The sequence below is a fragment of the Paroedura picta genome, chromosome 10, assembly GCF_049243985.1.
Source record: "Paroedura picta isolate Pp20150507F chromosome 10, Ppicta_v3.0, whole genome shotgun sequence".
NCBI classification, from domain to species: Eukaryota; Metazoa; Chordata; class Lepidosauria; order Squamata; family Gekkonidae; genus Paroedura; species Paroedura picta.
The window spans coordinates 1,005,380-1,020,686 of NC_135378.1; the positions used below are offsets into that span (position 1 = coordinate 1,005,380).

At 51.7% G+C, this 15,307-nt stretch overlaps 1 protein-coding gene across 11 annotated transcripts in view; it reads right to left on the reverse strand.

The window, feature by feature from the left end:
- The window catches only part of CPZ (carboxypeptidase Z), a 76,324-nt gene extending 62,138 nt beyond the window's left edge, over positions 1 to 14,186 (reverse strand). Inside the window, exons 1-2 of one of the 11 annotated variants that reach the window (XR_013224841.1) lie at positions 12,544 to 12,894; positions 4,638 to 4,667 (exon numbers count right to left, since the gene is read on the reverse strand). Coding sequence is in view for 8 of the 11 variants with exons in the window: in XM_077300460.1 (XP_077156575.1) it covers positions 4,638 to 4,667; positions 12,544 to 12,871 (358 nt within the window). In the remaining 3 variants the exon portion in view is untranslated. The other 10 variants (XM_077300462.1, XM_077300460.1, XM_077300459.1 and 7 more) reach the window with 10 other exon arrangements.
- Positions 14,187 to 15,307: the final 1,121 nt, after the last annotated feature.

Below are 15,307 nucleotides of genomic sequence, written 5' to 3' on the forward strand. Positions count from 1 at the left end.
TCCAGCCGGGGCGAGCAGGAACTTGGCGGTCTTCTTCAGGGCCATTTTCTTGGTTGTCGTGGCTTTGGCTGGTGCTCCACCCGTCGGTTTGGTGCTCGCTGAACTTCCCGCCCCGGTTTTGGCCGGGCACTGGGCAAGGAAATGGCCAGCCTGGCCGCAGCCCAAACATAATCCTTTTTCCATGCGCCGCGTGCGCTCGCCGGGATCCAGTTTAGCTTTGGGCTTGGGTTTCTTCGGGGTGGAGGTCTTCCCCCCCATTTTTTCCGCGATTCCTTTGTATTCAGCAGCCCGTTCCAGACGGCTTTCCATCTCTCCCGCCAGCTTTACCCATCCCAACACAGTCAACGGGTCGTCTAGGAGAAGGCACTTGCTGGACAGGTTTCCGGAGAGGCCCCCCACGAAAGCATGCACTCTCTGGGGTTCCGTCCAATCCGGAACAGCCGATGATAATTTCTTGAATTCTCGGGCATACTCGGCCACAGTCATTGTCCCTTGTTTAAGGACCTTGAGTTTCTTCTCCGCTGTCTCTTTCTCAAAGGGCTCCACGTACATCAAGTGCATGGTTCTCAGGAAGTGATTGTAGTTGCGAACTGCTCTCGGGTTGTAACGGTAGAGATCCATGAACCACTTCGCCGCCTCTCCCTCTAGGCACTCTCCCACGAAACGAATGCGCTCGGCATCATCATGGAAAGTGAAACCCATGTAAATCATGTAAGCTTGGAGGTGGACCAGGAAAGAAGGAAAAGCTGACGAGTCACCCGAGAAACGGGCCTTAAACTTGTAGGTGCTCCGCATTTCAACTCCCCTCAGATGACGGGGCAGGCGACCCGGACCCCAATCCATCGGAGCCCGTGCTCCACGGGGTCGTGGGCGCACTCCGCGACCGACTCCTGCCGCCGCTCCCCCCGCCGCCGCTCCAGCCGCCGCCGCTGCGCCATCGGCTGCCGCTGCTGCTGCTGCAACCTGCATTCCAGCGGCTCTGGCTCCATCCGCCGGTACCTGGACCACAGCCCGACCCAGCACCAAGGGCTCCGCTCTTCTCCTGGCCGCAGCCGCCCCGAGGTCGTCCTTCTTCTTCGCCCCCTGACTGTGCTGCTGCCCTTGCCGCCGCCAGGGCCGCGGCTTTGGCCTCGGCCGCGGCCGCGGCGTCCATCGCCGCCACCTTGCGCTCCCTTAGGGTTGGAAGGTCACCCAAACGCTGGCCGCCGGTTTCGCGGAAGTCCGCTTGCAATTCCCGCAGCAGGTGCCTTGCCTCACGCTGCGACTCCGGAGCCAACTCTCCCGATACCGTCTGCAGCCAGTTGGTCACCCTGCCGATTCTCTGCTACAACTCCTGCACCTCGAGGGTGGTCGCCATTCCTCGACTTGAAACCCCTGCAGGCAGTTGCTCAGGCCACAGCTCATCACCTGTCAGGTGGTCGTACTTTGACAGACGCCTGCGTTCGGTGATGTGCCTTTCCAGGAACTCGGAGTGGCCGGGGTTGCTTCCCCCAGGACCTTGGCCATTCCAGAGCTAAACGAGCCCACTCCAGCCTCTTCGTCCTGAGAGTAGTCCCAATCCAGACTCTCTTCTTGTTCAGTATAGATATTACCTTCGTCCTGCATATTGGCAGGCGAAAGGTGTTGTGAGATTTGACTTAATGTCAGACGTTGCAAGGACTCACAACCAACTTCTTAGAAATAGAAAGTTTTATTGAGAAGCACTTCATACATCTAGACTAGCGAAGTCAAATCTGCCTGAGGACAGATTTGCTTCTCCTTATCAATACAATTCTCCCGCCCAAAACTTGAAAGTTCCCAAGGGAGGGGAGGCAGAGATAGGAGACAAATGCAATTAAAAACAGTGTTACTTTCACATGTCCTTGGCTGTCTTCAGGCTTAGATAAGATGTTATGTTTAGCAGAACCAGACCCAGCCGAGAGGCCTCACGAAAAAGCACATTCAGAGATAATGGCTACAATAACATAGTTTCACTTTTAACTAGTTAGCATGATATAGGACCTGGAGCTCCCAGGCACCAAGCAATCAAACTGTCATGGTGGAACTCAGGCTAATTTATGACAGGGTTTTCTAACAATCCTGACAGGATGCTTTAGGATGCTTAGGGCTAATCCTGCGTTGAGCAGGGGGTTGGACTAGATGGCCTGTATGGCCCCTTCCAACTCTATGATTCTATGATTCTATGATTCTAAGGTCAAGAGGAAGGACTATCAGTTGACAAAGTTGAGTGCTTTCATAAGAGATTAAAGAAATTCCCCTGGAGAAGGCGCGGCCATGGCATCAGGCAAACAAAAAGCTTTAAGCATTCAGGAGTGACCTTTAGTCACATGGCCCTTCTGTTAATCACTTTCAAGCCGTGGGTGGCCTGTCTTGCAGCAAGAAGTGCCTTTTCTACCCTGGGCTTTACCTATTGTGTTTATTTTGTGAATTAAAGCTGTATTAAAACTTTATAGAGCAAAAGTCCTGGCCCCGATGTCTTATGGAATGCAAGCCCTCCAGTCTGGCAACTGGAGAGCATTAGAACTTGTTCAGTCTTAATGATTGGTGCCCCAAGAGGGATTCAGAACATGATCCTGAGACAGGAAGCCGCCTTGCTTACAACATGTTTTAAGAAAACTCTTGCCCAATAATATCGCGTATGCTTACTTAAAACCCACTGCTTTAGTTCCTGCCTTGCTAGCATCTGCCCCATACCCGCAATGGACTCTCAGAGCCTTGGACAACATTAGATCCATGGGCCTAGGCCAGGGGCAATCAAACTGCGGCCCTCCAGATGTCCATGGACTACAATTCCCATGAGCCCCTGCCAGCGAACGCCTGGCCTAGACCCTGAACAGCTTTTAGAGAGCAGGCCCATTAAAGCAGAAGCTTGATAAGGCAGTTAAGCCCCAAATGAGTCATGCCCCTCCTTACGCATCTTAAGCCTCTTGAGAAACTTTTCAGACATGCTGAGGGCTTAATACTGAGATGCATTTTGGAGGATGGGCCTTCAAGAATCTCACTAATGGTGGCAATTTTGCCACACAGTGATTTGCAAATGCAGAGTGCTTTTAATATTGATGTACTTTTTATACCTTTATTATCATCATCACATTTCTTATTGGAGGCTTTTTACTGTTTTATTACTGACATATATTATTAATCTTATGTATCTACTAGTAAGAAAGCCCACTGCAACCAGGAATGCAATGGGCGCTAGGACTCAGGGGACACTGGCAGGCGCAGATCTCTCTTTCTTGCAGCAGGAGCCATAGCAGGTAATCAGGGCTCCATAGCAGGTAGCAGAGAAGTTTGGGGCACCTTTGCAGTTTGTCTCTGACTGTCTCTCTCTCTCTCCTTTGCAGCAGGAGATTTGGCAGGTAATCAGGGGTCGTTTAATGAGCCTCTTGTGGCGCAGAGTGGTAAGGCAGTGATATGCTGTCTGAAGCTGTCTGCCCATGAGGCTGGGAGTTCAATCCCAGCAGCCGGCTCAAGGTTGACTCAGCCTTCCATCCTTCCGAGGTCGGTAAAATGAGTACCCAGCTTGCTGGGCGGTAAACGGTAATGACTGGGGAAGGCACTGGCAAACCACCCCGTATTGAGTCTGCCATGAAAACGCTAGAGGGCGTCACCCCAAGGGTCAGACATGACTCGGTGCTTGCACAGGGGATACCTTTACCTTTACCTTTTACAGGGGTCGTTTACGGTTTGGAAGGGCTCTCTGTGTCTCTCTTAGGCATCTGAGAGCAAAGTGGCTAGCGTCCAGGGAAGGAGAGCAGCAGCTGTAGGGGCAGGGCCAATCAGGGTCCAGAATGCTCTCCACCCCCAGGGCTGTTTCACAAATATTAAGAGGAACATTGGATGGATAAGGATGCCTCATTGACTTAATCCCTAACCATCTGAAATTGTTACTGTTTATTTGTAACCCGCCTTGAGACGCTGTACGATAGCAGCAGGTAATAAATCCAAATGATAATTGTTAATGTTGATGGTGTAATTTTATCCATTTGTTGGAAATTGCTGGCCAAAGAACCATAAATAAATAAATGATTTTTTTTTAATGCTATGGAGCCAGGGATGGGTGGTCACCTCTGGCATTGCTCTGCCAGAAGATGGGAACTTAGCCTGCACCATCTAAGTTAGGACAGTCCGCTGGTAGGACTGGTTTTGTATTTCTTCCATTTTCTTCCCGTTTTATGGCGAAAACTCTTGATCTGGAAAGATGTTCCTGGATTTGGTCATCCTGCTGTAGAGGCCCCACATAACTACCCATATGAGCTAACCTGGTTCTTTGGGTGGAGGAGCCCTGCCGTGCACACACCCAGCCAAGCTTTAACAGGAGATATTGACCTCCCTAATATAATTCTGTAGGGTGGTGGAGGTAGTCCTTCTGACTGAAGTGGGGAGGCAGCTTTCTCTGCAATCCGAGGAGACTGGGGTCCTGGTTTTAGGCATGGCAAGCCCTTAACGTCAGCAGAGCCGGAGGCATGCATATGTGTGGAGCACAAGAGAAGCAGGACAAAGGGACCCCCCCCCCCACACACACACACACACAAACACACTTCTTTCTAGTCCACAGATGGGCAAGGGAATCCAGAGACGTCTAAAGGTACAGCCAGACACTCACTTGCAGCAACGGAAAAGGACATGAACGTTACCTTCATTTCCCGTTGTGGGCGGGCATTGGCCTGGAAACAAAAGGAAACAAGACACCAAAATCAAACAAGTAGGAAAGTGTCTAAACCAAACTTTGCAGGATGTTATATGGGAGTTTAAAACACCTAAAACAACCCAATCAAATGCTTTTCCACAGCAGCTGGCCTCAGCCATCCTCCTCTCATTCCTACTCCTGTGCTGGCACCACCTCACCGAGAAAACCCGCCTGTGCCTCAAAACAAGAAAAGCCTTCGGCATGCTTGGCTGACGGTCCCTTCCATGGCTAGACAGAAAGATCCTCACAAGGAAAAGGGCCAACTCCCCCCTCCTCTGAAAGGCCCTTGACTCCCCTTCCTGTTCCTCCAGGGATTCCCCCAGAAACAGAATCTCAGAGGCCCTGGGGGGGGGCACCTCAGGAGGAGGGGGGGCTTCCGTGCTTGCGACTTAGACTTAGGCAGGGACTCAACCCATTCATCACCCAAACCCATACTGAGAAATGGGGGGAGGGGATTTTCCTGGAAGTGCTACAACAAAGCGCTTTTTGCGGCTCGGTTTCAGGAGTGTGGCAGATTGTGTACGACGTAGTGTATAACTGCATTTTAGTAGCGATTACAATTTGCCATACTGCTCCAATGAATCTGTACGGAATGGCCCCCAAAAAGTGGATTCACCATCTAGAAAGCGCTATACTCTTGCAACCAATCTGCAACACTAGCAGAAAAGTTCTGTGCATTACCATTGTTGCGGTTTCAGCAAAGTCCCTCCCCCTGGCTCTCTCCTCTGATCTTCCGGCGAAGCGATCGCCATTTTTTTTTCTCTGAGTGAGCGGAGAGCAACGAACCGGCAAGCCTTCATTCACCAAGCGAGGCTTCCCCAGCTGCAGTCCCTCCACAGAGCTGTTTTAAGTCACCAAGCACCACACAGCCCCGGTTGCTGGTTCCCTTTATTTTCGGCCGAAAATCCCACCCGTGCAAGGGGGGGATATTTTTTTTCACTCGGGGGAGCGTGGCAACGATAAATCGCCAGCTCACACGCCACCTGCTTGCTAGATGGTTCTCTCCGGTGCAACGAATCAAGGCATATTCGTTGCAACATGTGTTTTTTTTTAAACCTGCCTTAAAGGGAAACCTGCCTTAAATTTATCAAATGGTACATGAACCCACAAGAGGTTCAGCCATACTGGACTTAATACTGACCAACAGGTAACAGTTGGTGGATGAGATGAAGGAGGTGGAGACCCTAGGGGGAAGTGACCATGTCCTCATAGAATTCCTTTTGAGATGGGGAGCCAAGGATGCTTGTAGCCAGACGCGGATGTTGGATTTCCGTAGGGCAAAATTTAATAAACTCAGAGACATGATGAGTGTCATACCATGGACGAGAATGCTGGAAGGGAAGGGAGCATGTGAAGGGTGGGTGCTACTCAAACAAGAGCTATTGCATGCTCAATCAATGACTATCCCAGAAAGACGAAAACACTGCAGGAGCTCTAAGAAGCCGATTTGGATGAACAGAGAACTTCAAGAGGAACTAAGAAAGAAAAGGAAAATGTTCAGGAAATGGAGGGAAGGACAGAGCTCTAAAGAAGAGTACCTACAGGTTACTAGGCACTGTAGATCAATCATCAGAAAGGCCAAAGCTGAGAGTGAGCTAAGATTGGCCAGGGAAGCCCATTGTAACAAGAAAAGATTTTTCAGTTATGTGAGGAGCAAACGTAAAGTCAAGGAGGCAATAGGCCCACTGTTGGGTGCGGATGGACAAACTCTAATGGAAGATGCAGAGAAAGCAGAAAGGCTTAGTGCCTATTTTACATCTGTTTTTTCCCACAGGTCAAAGGGTTTAGGCACATCTAGATATGGCAGTAGCCAAAGGATAGTGTCTGGGTGGCAGGTTGACATGGATAGAGAGGTTGTCGAGAGGCATTTAGCTGCACTGGATGAGTTCAAATCCCCTGGGCCGGATGAAATGCACCCAAGAGTGCTCAAAGAACTTTCCAGAGAACTTGCACAGCCCTTGTCCATCATCTTCGGGACCTCTTTAAGGACTGGAGATGTCCCGGAGGACTGGAAGAGAGCAAACAATATTCCGATCTTCAAAAAAGGGAGGAAAGATGACCCGGGAAACTAAAGACCAGTGAGTCTGACCTCTGTTGTGGGGAAGATAATGGAGCAGATATTAAAGGGAGTGATCTGCAAACATCTGGAGGACAATTTGGTGATCCAAGGAAGTCAGCATGGATTTGTCTCCAACAGGTCCTGCCAGACCAAACTGGTTTCCTTTTTTGACCAAGTAACAGGTTTGCTGGATCGTGGAAATTGGGTTAATGACATTTACTTGGAATTTAGTAAAGCTTTTGACAAGGTTCCCCATGATGTTCTGAAGGATAGGTTGAAGGACTGCAATCTGAATTTTCAGATAGTTAAGTGGATAGGGAATTGTTTAGAGAACCGCACTCAAAGAGTTGTTGTCAATGGTGTTTCATCAGACTGGAGAGAGGTGAGTAGCGGGGTACCTCAGGGCTCAATGCTCGGCCCGGTACTTTTTAACGTATTTATTAATGATCTAGTTGAGGGGGTGGAGGGACTACTCATCAAGTTTGCAGATGACACCAAATTGGGAGGACTGGCAAATACTCCAGAAGATAGAGACAGAGTTCAACGAGATCTGAACACAATGGAAAAATGGGCAAATGAGAACAAGATGCAATTTAAGTGTAATTTAAGATAAGTGTAAAGTTCTGCATCTGGGTCAGAAAAATGAAAAGCATGCCTACTGGATGGGGGATACGCTTCTAGGTAACACTCTATGTGAACGAGACCTTAGAGTACTTGTGGATTGTAAACTAAACATGAGCAGGCAGTGTGATCCAGTGGTAAAAAAGGCGAATGCCATTTTGGGCTGTATCAGCAAGGGCATTATATCAAAATCACAAGATGTCATAGTCCCATTGTATACGGTACTCATCAGACCACACCTGGAATACTGTGTGCAGTTCTGGAGGCCTCACTTCAAGAAGGACGTTGATAAAATTGAAAGGGTACAGAAGAGAGCAACGAAGATGATCTGGGGCCAAGGGACCAAGCCCTATGAAGATAGGTTGAGGGACTTGGGAATGTTCAGCCTGGAGAAAAGAAGGTTGAGAGGGGACATGATAGCCCTCTTTAAGTATTTGAAAGGTTGTCACTTGGAGAAGGGCAGGATGCTGTTTCTGTTGGCTGCAGAGGAGAGGACACGCAGTAATGGGTTTAAACTTCAAGTACAACGATATAGGCTAGATATCAGGAAAAAGTTTTTCACAGTCAGAGTAGTTCAGCAGTGGAATAGGCTGCCTAAGGAGGTGGTGAGCTCCCCCTCACTGGCAGTCTTCAAGGAAAGGTTGGATACCCACTTTTCTTGGATGCTTTAGGATGCTTAGGGCTGATCCTGCACTGGGCAGGGGGTTGGACTAGATGGCCTGTATGGCCCCTTCCAACTCTATGATTCTGATTCTATGATTCTATGAAAGGGGCTTTTCCGGAGCATGATATCGGCTGCCCATTGGCTGCTTTTTTGATTGACAGCCAGGGGCGGGACAAAGCTCAGCAAATATCGCTTCCTGGATAGCAATTTTTGCCGACCCCGGAAACCTGTGGGAAACGATTGAAACGCAACTGGATTCCACTACAAAGGCAGGTATGCATAACGATGAATTCCACTATTTAAAATGGCGTTTTTTCATTCCGAAACCAATTTGCAACATTGATCCTGGTGCGGAATGGGCCCCATATGGCTCTCAAGCGGGAATACACAGCAGAAGGACGAGCGATGGATTCATCCACCTACAGTAAACAAGCTATGTTTTTAAATGGCTGAATTTTCTGTCCATTTCCACATTAAATTGGGAGGACTGGAAAATACTCGATGCTCGGCCCGGTACTTTTTAACGTATTTATTAATGATCTAGTTGAGGGGGTGGAGGGACTACTCATCAAGTTTGCAGATGACACCAAATTGGGAGGACTGACAAATACTCTGGAAGATAGAGACAGAGTTCAACGAGATCTGAACACAATGGAAAAATGGGCAAATGAGAACAAGATGCAATTTAATAAAGATAAGTGTAAAATTCTGCATCTGGGTCAGAAAAATGAAAAGCATGCTTACTGAATGGGGGATATACTTCTAGGTAACACTGTGTGTGAACGAGACCTTGGGGTACTTGTGGATTGTAAACTAAACATGAGCAGGCAGTGTGATGCAGCGGTAAAAAAGGCGAATGCCATTTTGGGCTGTATCAACAGGGGCATCACATCAAAATCACAAGATGTCATAGTCCCATTGTATACGGCACTGGTCAGACCACGCCTGGAGTGCTGTGTGCAGTTCTGGAGGCCTCACTTCAAGAAGGACGTAGATAAAATTGAAAGGGTACAGAGGAGAGCGACGAAGATGATCTGGGGCCAAGGGACCAAGCCCTATGAAGATAGGTTGAGGGACTTGGGAATGTTCAGCCTGGAGAAAAGGAGGTTGAGAGGGAACATGATAGCCCTCTTTAAGTATTTGAAAGGTTGTCACTTGGAGGAGGGCAGGATGCTGTTTCCGTTGGCTGCAAAGGACGCGCAGTAAACTACAAGTACAACGATATAGAGCCTCTTGTGGCGCTGAGTGATAAGGCAGCCGTCTGAAAGCTTTGCCCATGAGGCTGGGAGTTCAATCCCAGTAGCCTGGTCAGGGTTGACTCAGCCTTCCAACTTTCCGAGGTCGGTAAAATGAGTCCCCAGCTTGCTGGGGTTAAACGGTAATGACTGGGGAAGGCACTGGCAAGCCACCCCGTACTGAGTCTGCCATGAAAACGCTGGAGGGCGTCACCCCGAGGGTCAGACATGACTCGGTGCTTGTACAGGGGATACCTTTACAACGATATAGGCTAGATATCAGGAAAAAATTTTCACAGTCTGAGTAGCTCAGCAGTGGAATAGGCTGCCTAAGGAGGTGGTGAGCTCCCCCTCACTGGCAGTCTTCAAGCAAAGGTTGGATACACACTTTTCTTGGATGCTTTAGGATGCTTAGGGCTGATCCTGCGTTGAGCAGGGGGTTGGACTAGATGGCCTGTATGGCCCCTTCAAACTCTATGATTCTATGATTCTTCTATGATTCTATGATTCCAAATTGCCCTCTGACTTGCCCTGTATTTTGGAAATTCCTGGGTACAGCTATTTCACCTGTCAAGGTGAAATCTAATTCGGGGCTGCCCAATGGAGAAATGCCTGCTTGCAGGTTTTTCCCTACACCCGCCATTTTGAGCCATTTGTACGTGTCCCTTTTCTTATCACCATCCTCCCTCCCACTTCCCTCTCCATCCCAAAACTTCAGCCTTAAAAAAAAAACAACCTGTGGGTTATTGCGTTACAACGGTGTTTCTAGCAACACAAATTCAGCAGCAGTCTTCCACGTTGCTCTGCCGCAGTCTTGTAATGCAATAACCCATGTTTATGTTTTAAAAACCGCTTCCAGGATACTTGGGGGGAAGGGGAGAGGCAATTGAGGCACAGAATCGTGGAATTCAGGGGTGCGGTGAAATGAAAGGTCCAAGCAGCACCACTTTGCAAAAAATAAAAAAAATGGGGGGGAGGGGAAAGGAGCAAAGCATTCCAAGGGGCTGCCTTCGTCCCACTCAGATACGGGAAGCACTGAGTGAATTCCAGCCTGGGAAATGAGGGGAGGGAAGCCCGAATCAGGAAGCCAAAGAAGGGCTGAAACAAGGCATGTCTCCCAGTGCAGAAACGGTCCCAGCGAGACACAAGAGGGAAGAGAACAGGTCGGAGTTTTCTACATTCATCGTTTTATATTAAAGGGCTAAGCTGCCCCTTCCTTCCCAGGTGGGAGATCTCCCAGACCAGAGACCTCCCCTACTGGAATGCAAAATAGAGTGGGGGTGGGGGGGTTCTATTTTTAAACTTGAGCGCATGGGGGTGGGGGAGATCAAGGAGAGCATTCTTTGCTCCATCCCATCCCCTCCTCCAAGGCTGGAAGCATTTTTGTTCCAGGCCTTGTGAGGTAAGGCACTTCTGCCTTGTGTGGGAAGGGGCTGGCTCCATCCTGTCTCCCTGCCTCTTTAGCCCCACCAGGGGACCACCATGAGAGCCTGCAGCCCACAGGAGGTACTTCGAGAGGGTTCCAGCAGGAACACATCCTGGCCATCATCACCTGGCTCATTGGCAAAGATGCTCTGCTTGGGCCGAGAGCCTGAAGAAGACGGCGAGATGGCAAATGCAAAAGAAGCACGGGGAAGTTCAGGGCCCCACGTGTGGCATCCGTGGGCAGGTCCTATTGGCGATTTCCCCTGCTTCCCAAGGCCAAACGAGGAAGGGCCCTCTTGTCTCCTCCCACTGCTCCTGCCTTCCACTCAGGCGTCTGTCTGCCAGAGCTTCCTTTAAGATAAAGGCAAACAATAATTTGCCTCCCCAAAAACAGCACCTCTTTCAGCCGCCAGGGTCTCAGTGAATGCACGGACCAGAGGCCAACGTCTGGGTGTTTATATATTTTTACTGAATTATTTTCTATCCACTTTATTTTAAATGCTACTCAATAATGTTGAAATGCTTTAATGTTTGGGGCAAAGAAGTGTTTTGAATGAATGCATGAATGCATGAATGAAACTTGAGTAGCCAGCTTTAAGCCCGTTCCAGTGGTGCCTCCAGCCACCACAGAGCATGGCAGGGGGGTATTTATAGGCCTGCTCTGCAGCGTATCCCCTACGGGGCTGTAATTTGCAGGGTGATGGCCGAGGGACCAGGGTTGGGAGCAGGGCAAACCAATTCTGCCCGCAGCAGCAGCAGCAACCAGGCGGCCTCCTGCTGGCGTCAGGCACACAGCGTCTCAGGAAAAGCCCCCCCCTCCCCCCAGCACTTCACCTCCGGCCACAGGGCCCGGGGCTCAGGGGGCTCCAGGCAGGCGGCCTCAAATGGCCACATGGACACTGACCGGGAGGAGACGCAGGGCGTGAGCACAGAGGAGGAAGGCAAAACCCTCCCTCTAAACAAAAGGGACCAGGGGCTTCTTCCGGACATGGTGCCACCGCAGGCAGTCTGGACCACATGAAGCTTTGGGGGGGGGGGGGAGAAGCCAAAGCTCCACGCCCTCCTTGTCTGACTCTGCTGCCTGGAGTCTAACTTCTTCCCCCCAGAATCTGCTTTGAGAAGGCAGCTGAGCTGGGAAAGACCCCCCCCCCCTGAACCTTTCCCGTAGTTTCAGGATCCAAGAATAAGGAACTCTCCCTCCCTGGTCCCCAACTGAAACTGCCTCCCTGGGTGGCTCTGGCAACCAGGACGGAGGAAAGGCAGCCACAAAAGAGAGACATGCTGCCCCGACCCCTCCCCAGGGCCTAGAAGAGGGAAACGGGGAGAGGAGGAGAAGAAGAAGAAGAAGAAGAAGAAGAAGAAGAAGAAGAAGAAGAAGAAGAAGAAGAAGAAGAAGAAGAAGAAGAAGAAGAAGAAGGAGAAGGAGAAGGAGAAGGAGAAGGAGAAGGAGGAGAAGGAGAAGGAGAAGGAGAAGGAGAAGGAGAAGGAGAAGGAGAAGGAGAAGGAGAAGAAGAAGAAGAAGAAGAAGAAGAAGAAGAAGAAGAAGAAGAAGAAGAAGAAGAAGAAGAAGAAGAAGAAGAAGAGCTGGTTCTTAGATGCTGCTTTTCTCTGCTTCAAAGGGGCTTCCATACACCTTCCCTTTCCTCTCCCCACAACAGACACCCTGTGGGGTGGGTGAGGCTGAGAGAGCCCTGATATCACTGCTCGGTCAGAACAGCTTTATCAGTGCCGTGGCGAGCCCAAGGTCACCCAGCTGGCTGCATGTGGGGGAACGGGGAATCAAACCCTGGCTTGCCAGGTCAGAAGTCTCCACTCCTAACCATGACACCAAGCTGGCTCCTGTTGTTACCTGTTCTCGCCATGCGGTTTCCATGATCAGTGTTGCCTTTGTTTGTATTGGTGGTGCGTTTGTCCTGTGGATTCTTGTGCTGTCTATTGAGCTGTGCTTGGCCTGAGCAGGGGCAGCTGGGATCCTCTTGGGCATTCACCCCCAGGGAGGCTTGGGGTGAATTTGCACGGAGCCTCCTTGATGCCTCTTCCATTTTCTCCTGACCGTGGGCAACAGGGACCGCGCTCCTGTATGGCTTGATTGTGTTTGCTTTTGCAGGCTTGTAGTGTGGAAACTTGGAATCCCAGCGCCTGGGGTTTGGGCCCCAAAGGGGGCCTAGAGCAGCCATATAGGTAGGTGGACTTGTGCTAACTTTAATTTCTGCAAAGAGCATCCGACACCTGATTTGTGAAGAAGAAGAAGAAGAAGAAGAAGAAGAAGAAGAAGAAGAAGAAGAAGAAGAAGAAGAAGAAGAAGAATAGTTGCCACTTTTCTCTACCTGAAGGAGTCTCAAAGCAGCTTACAGTTGCCTTCCCTTTCTTCTCCCCACAACAGACACCCTGTGGGGTGGGTGAGGCTGAGAGAGCTCTGATATTCCTGCTCGATCAGAACAGTTTCTCAGTGCCGTGGCGAGCCCAAGGTCACCCAGCTGGCTGCATGTTCCGAACTGAACCCGGCTTGCCAGATTAGAAGTCCGTCCTCCTAACCACTACACGAAACCCTTCAACAAAGAGATTTCTTCAACCAAGCGTCTGCTTGCAGGGAAAATCAACTGGAACCTGACAGACTGTCTCAATGCCAAACTTCCATGTGGCGTGTGCCTCCGACTGGGCCAACCCCATGGGCACGGAGGATGGGCACACCCTGGGCCCCCAGAGCCCCCACGGCCAGCCGGCCTGACGGAGGAGCAAGGGTGCGCCACGGAGTCGATGGCTCAAGGGTGACAGGAGCTGAGGGTGATGCCGCACTGGGAGCCACCCTCCCGGCTGGAGACCTCTGAGATGTCAGCACCTCCCTCTCTGGCCAGCTGGGGGTGGGGGGTGGGGGGTGGGGGGGGCAGCCAGCAGGCTCTTTTGACAGCAGGGACAGCGTCTGCCATGAATTCCTGGAGGGACAGTTTTATTTCTCCAATGTTTTTGTGAACCACAACGGAACTCAGAGGGACCGACGGGCCATCTTCGCCACGGATCAACATGCGGCATTCTTTGGACAGGAAGGCTGCACCGTCCCCCTGGATCGGCCGCTTCCCTTCGGGCCGGGAGAGGCCACGCTTGTGGCTCGGCTCCAGGGACCCCCCCCCCTCCAGGGCCCCGGGCGGGAGGCCTCCATTCCCAGGCGGGAGTCGGGCTCCTGGGCGCCTGCCCTGCCGGACCCCCCCCCGCCCCGCCCTGCCCGCGCGTCCCCCGGCGGATGGAGGGGGGGGGGTCTTACCTGGCGCGCAGAGGGCGCGGGCCGAGGCCAGGCTGCAGAGACACCCGAGCAGCGCCCACAGCCGCCGCCGCCGCGACGGACCCATCGTGCCCGGGGGACCAGCGGCTCGCAGGGAGGGACGGAGCGGAGCGGAGCGGAGGGGGAGGGCCGGGAACGCCCCGCGCAGATCCCCGCCAGCCGCGTGGCGCCCCCCCCCCTCGAGGGCCCCCGCCCCCCGCCTCCGCCCCCCCCCCCGTCACTGGTGCCCGCGGGCCCGGGAAGGGGAGGGGAGGGGGAGGGGAGGGGAGGGGCGCGGGTGGGAAACCCCGCAAAAGCGCCCCGGGCTCTGGCTCGGCAACCGCGGAAGCCTCGGCTGGCTCCCCCGGGAGGGGGAGGGGCGTCCGGGCAGGGGGGGGGAGACCCTCGGACCTGGGCGGCCTCGGGGGGGGGGAGGGGCTGAAGTCGGTGCAGCAAGACCCGTCGTGGGGAATGGAGATGGGGAGGGGCGAGAGAAGACAGAAGCTGCCGAAGCCGGAGGGGAGGGAGGGAGGGGAGGACGGCCCGTCACGGGGAAAGGGGAATCCTGCTTGTCTCTTTGAAATAATGACTTTGGCTAAAACTGAGCCTACTTAAATCTGGTGACAGGAGTCATCATAGGAAAAGTCAGAACTTTTTGCAAACCTGAAAAATGCCCGAGGCTTGCGGAAAAATCTGAACTCTAAAACCCATTAATGGTTAATTTTCAGAAGACTCTGCTGCAACCATCTAGCAGACGTCCCGGGCAGAGTGCAGACAGGCATCCCTGAGGAGACCGAGCCGGGTGTCGTCTGCTTATTGCTGGCAGCCCAGCCCATCGCTCTGGAGGGCGCATAGAGATGTTGAATAGCCGCATGGAGGACAGTATCGCCTCCTCGGGCAGCCCACAAGGGAGCGTCTCTGGGCGTGACAGGCTCCCCCAGGGCCACCCTCTGTGGCCGGCAGGTTGTTGAATGGCTGAGGTGACCAGTGGCACTTTGAAGACAAAGAAAGTTTAATTCTGGGTATAAATTTTCATTTGAATGAAGACTTCTTCAGAATCTCCAAGAATCATAAAATCATAGAATTGGAAGGGTCCTCCTGGGTCATCTAGTCCAACCCCCTGCACTATGCAGGACACTCACAACCCTCTCGATCCACTCTAACCTGCCACCCCTTTGAACCTTCCCAGAATCAGCCTCTCTGTCAGATGGCTCTCCAGCCTCTGTTTTAAGATCTCCAAAGCTGGAGACCCCACCACCTCCCGAGGAAGCCTGTTCCACTGAAAAACCGCTCTGACTGTCAGGAATTTCTTCCGGATGTTTAGACGGAATTTCTTTTGAATTAATTTCATCCCATT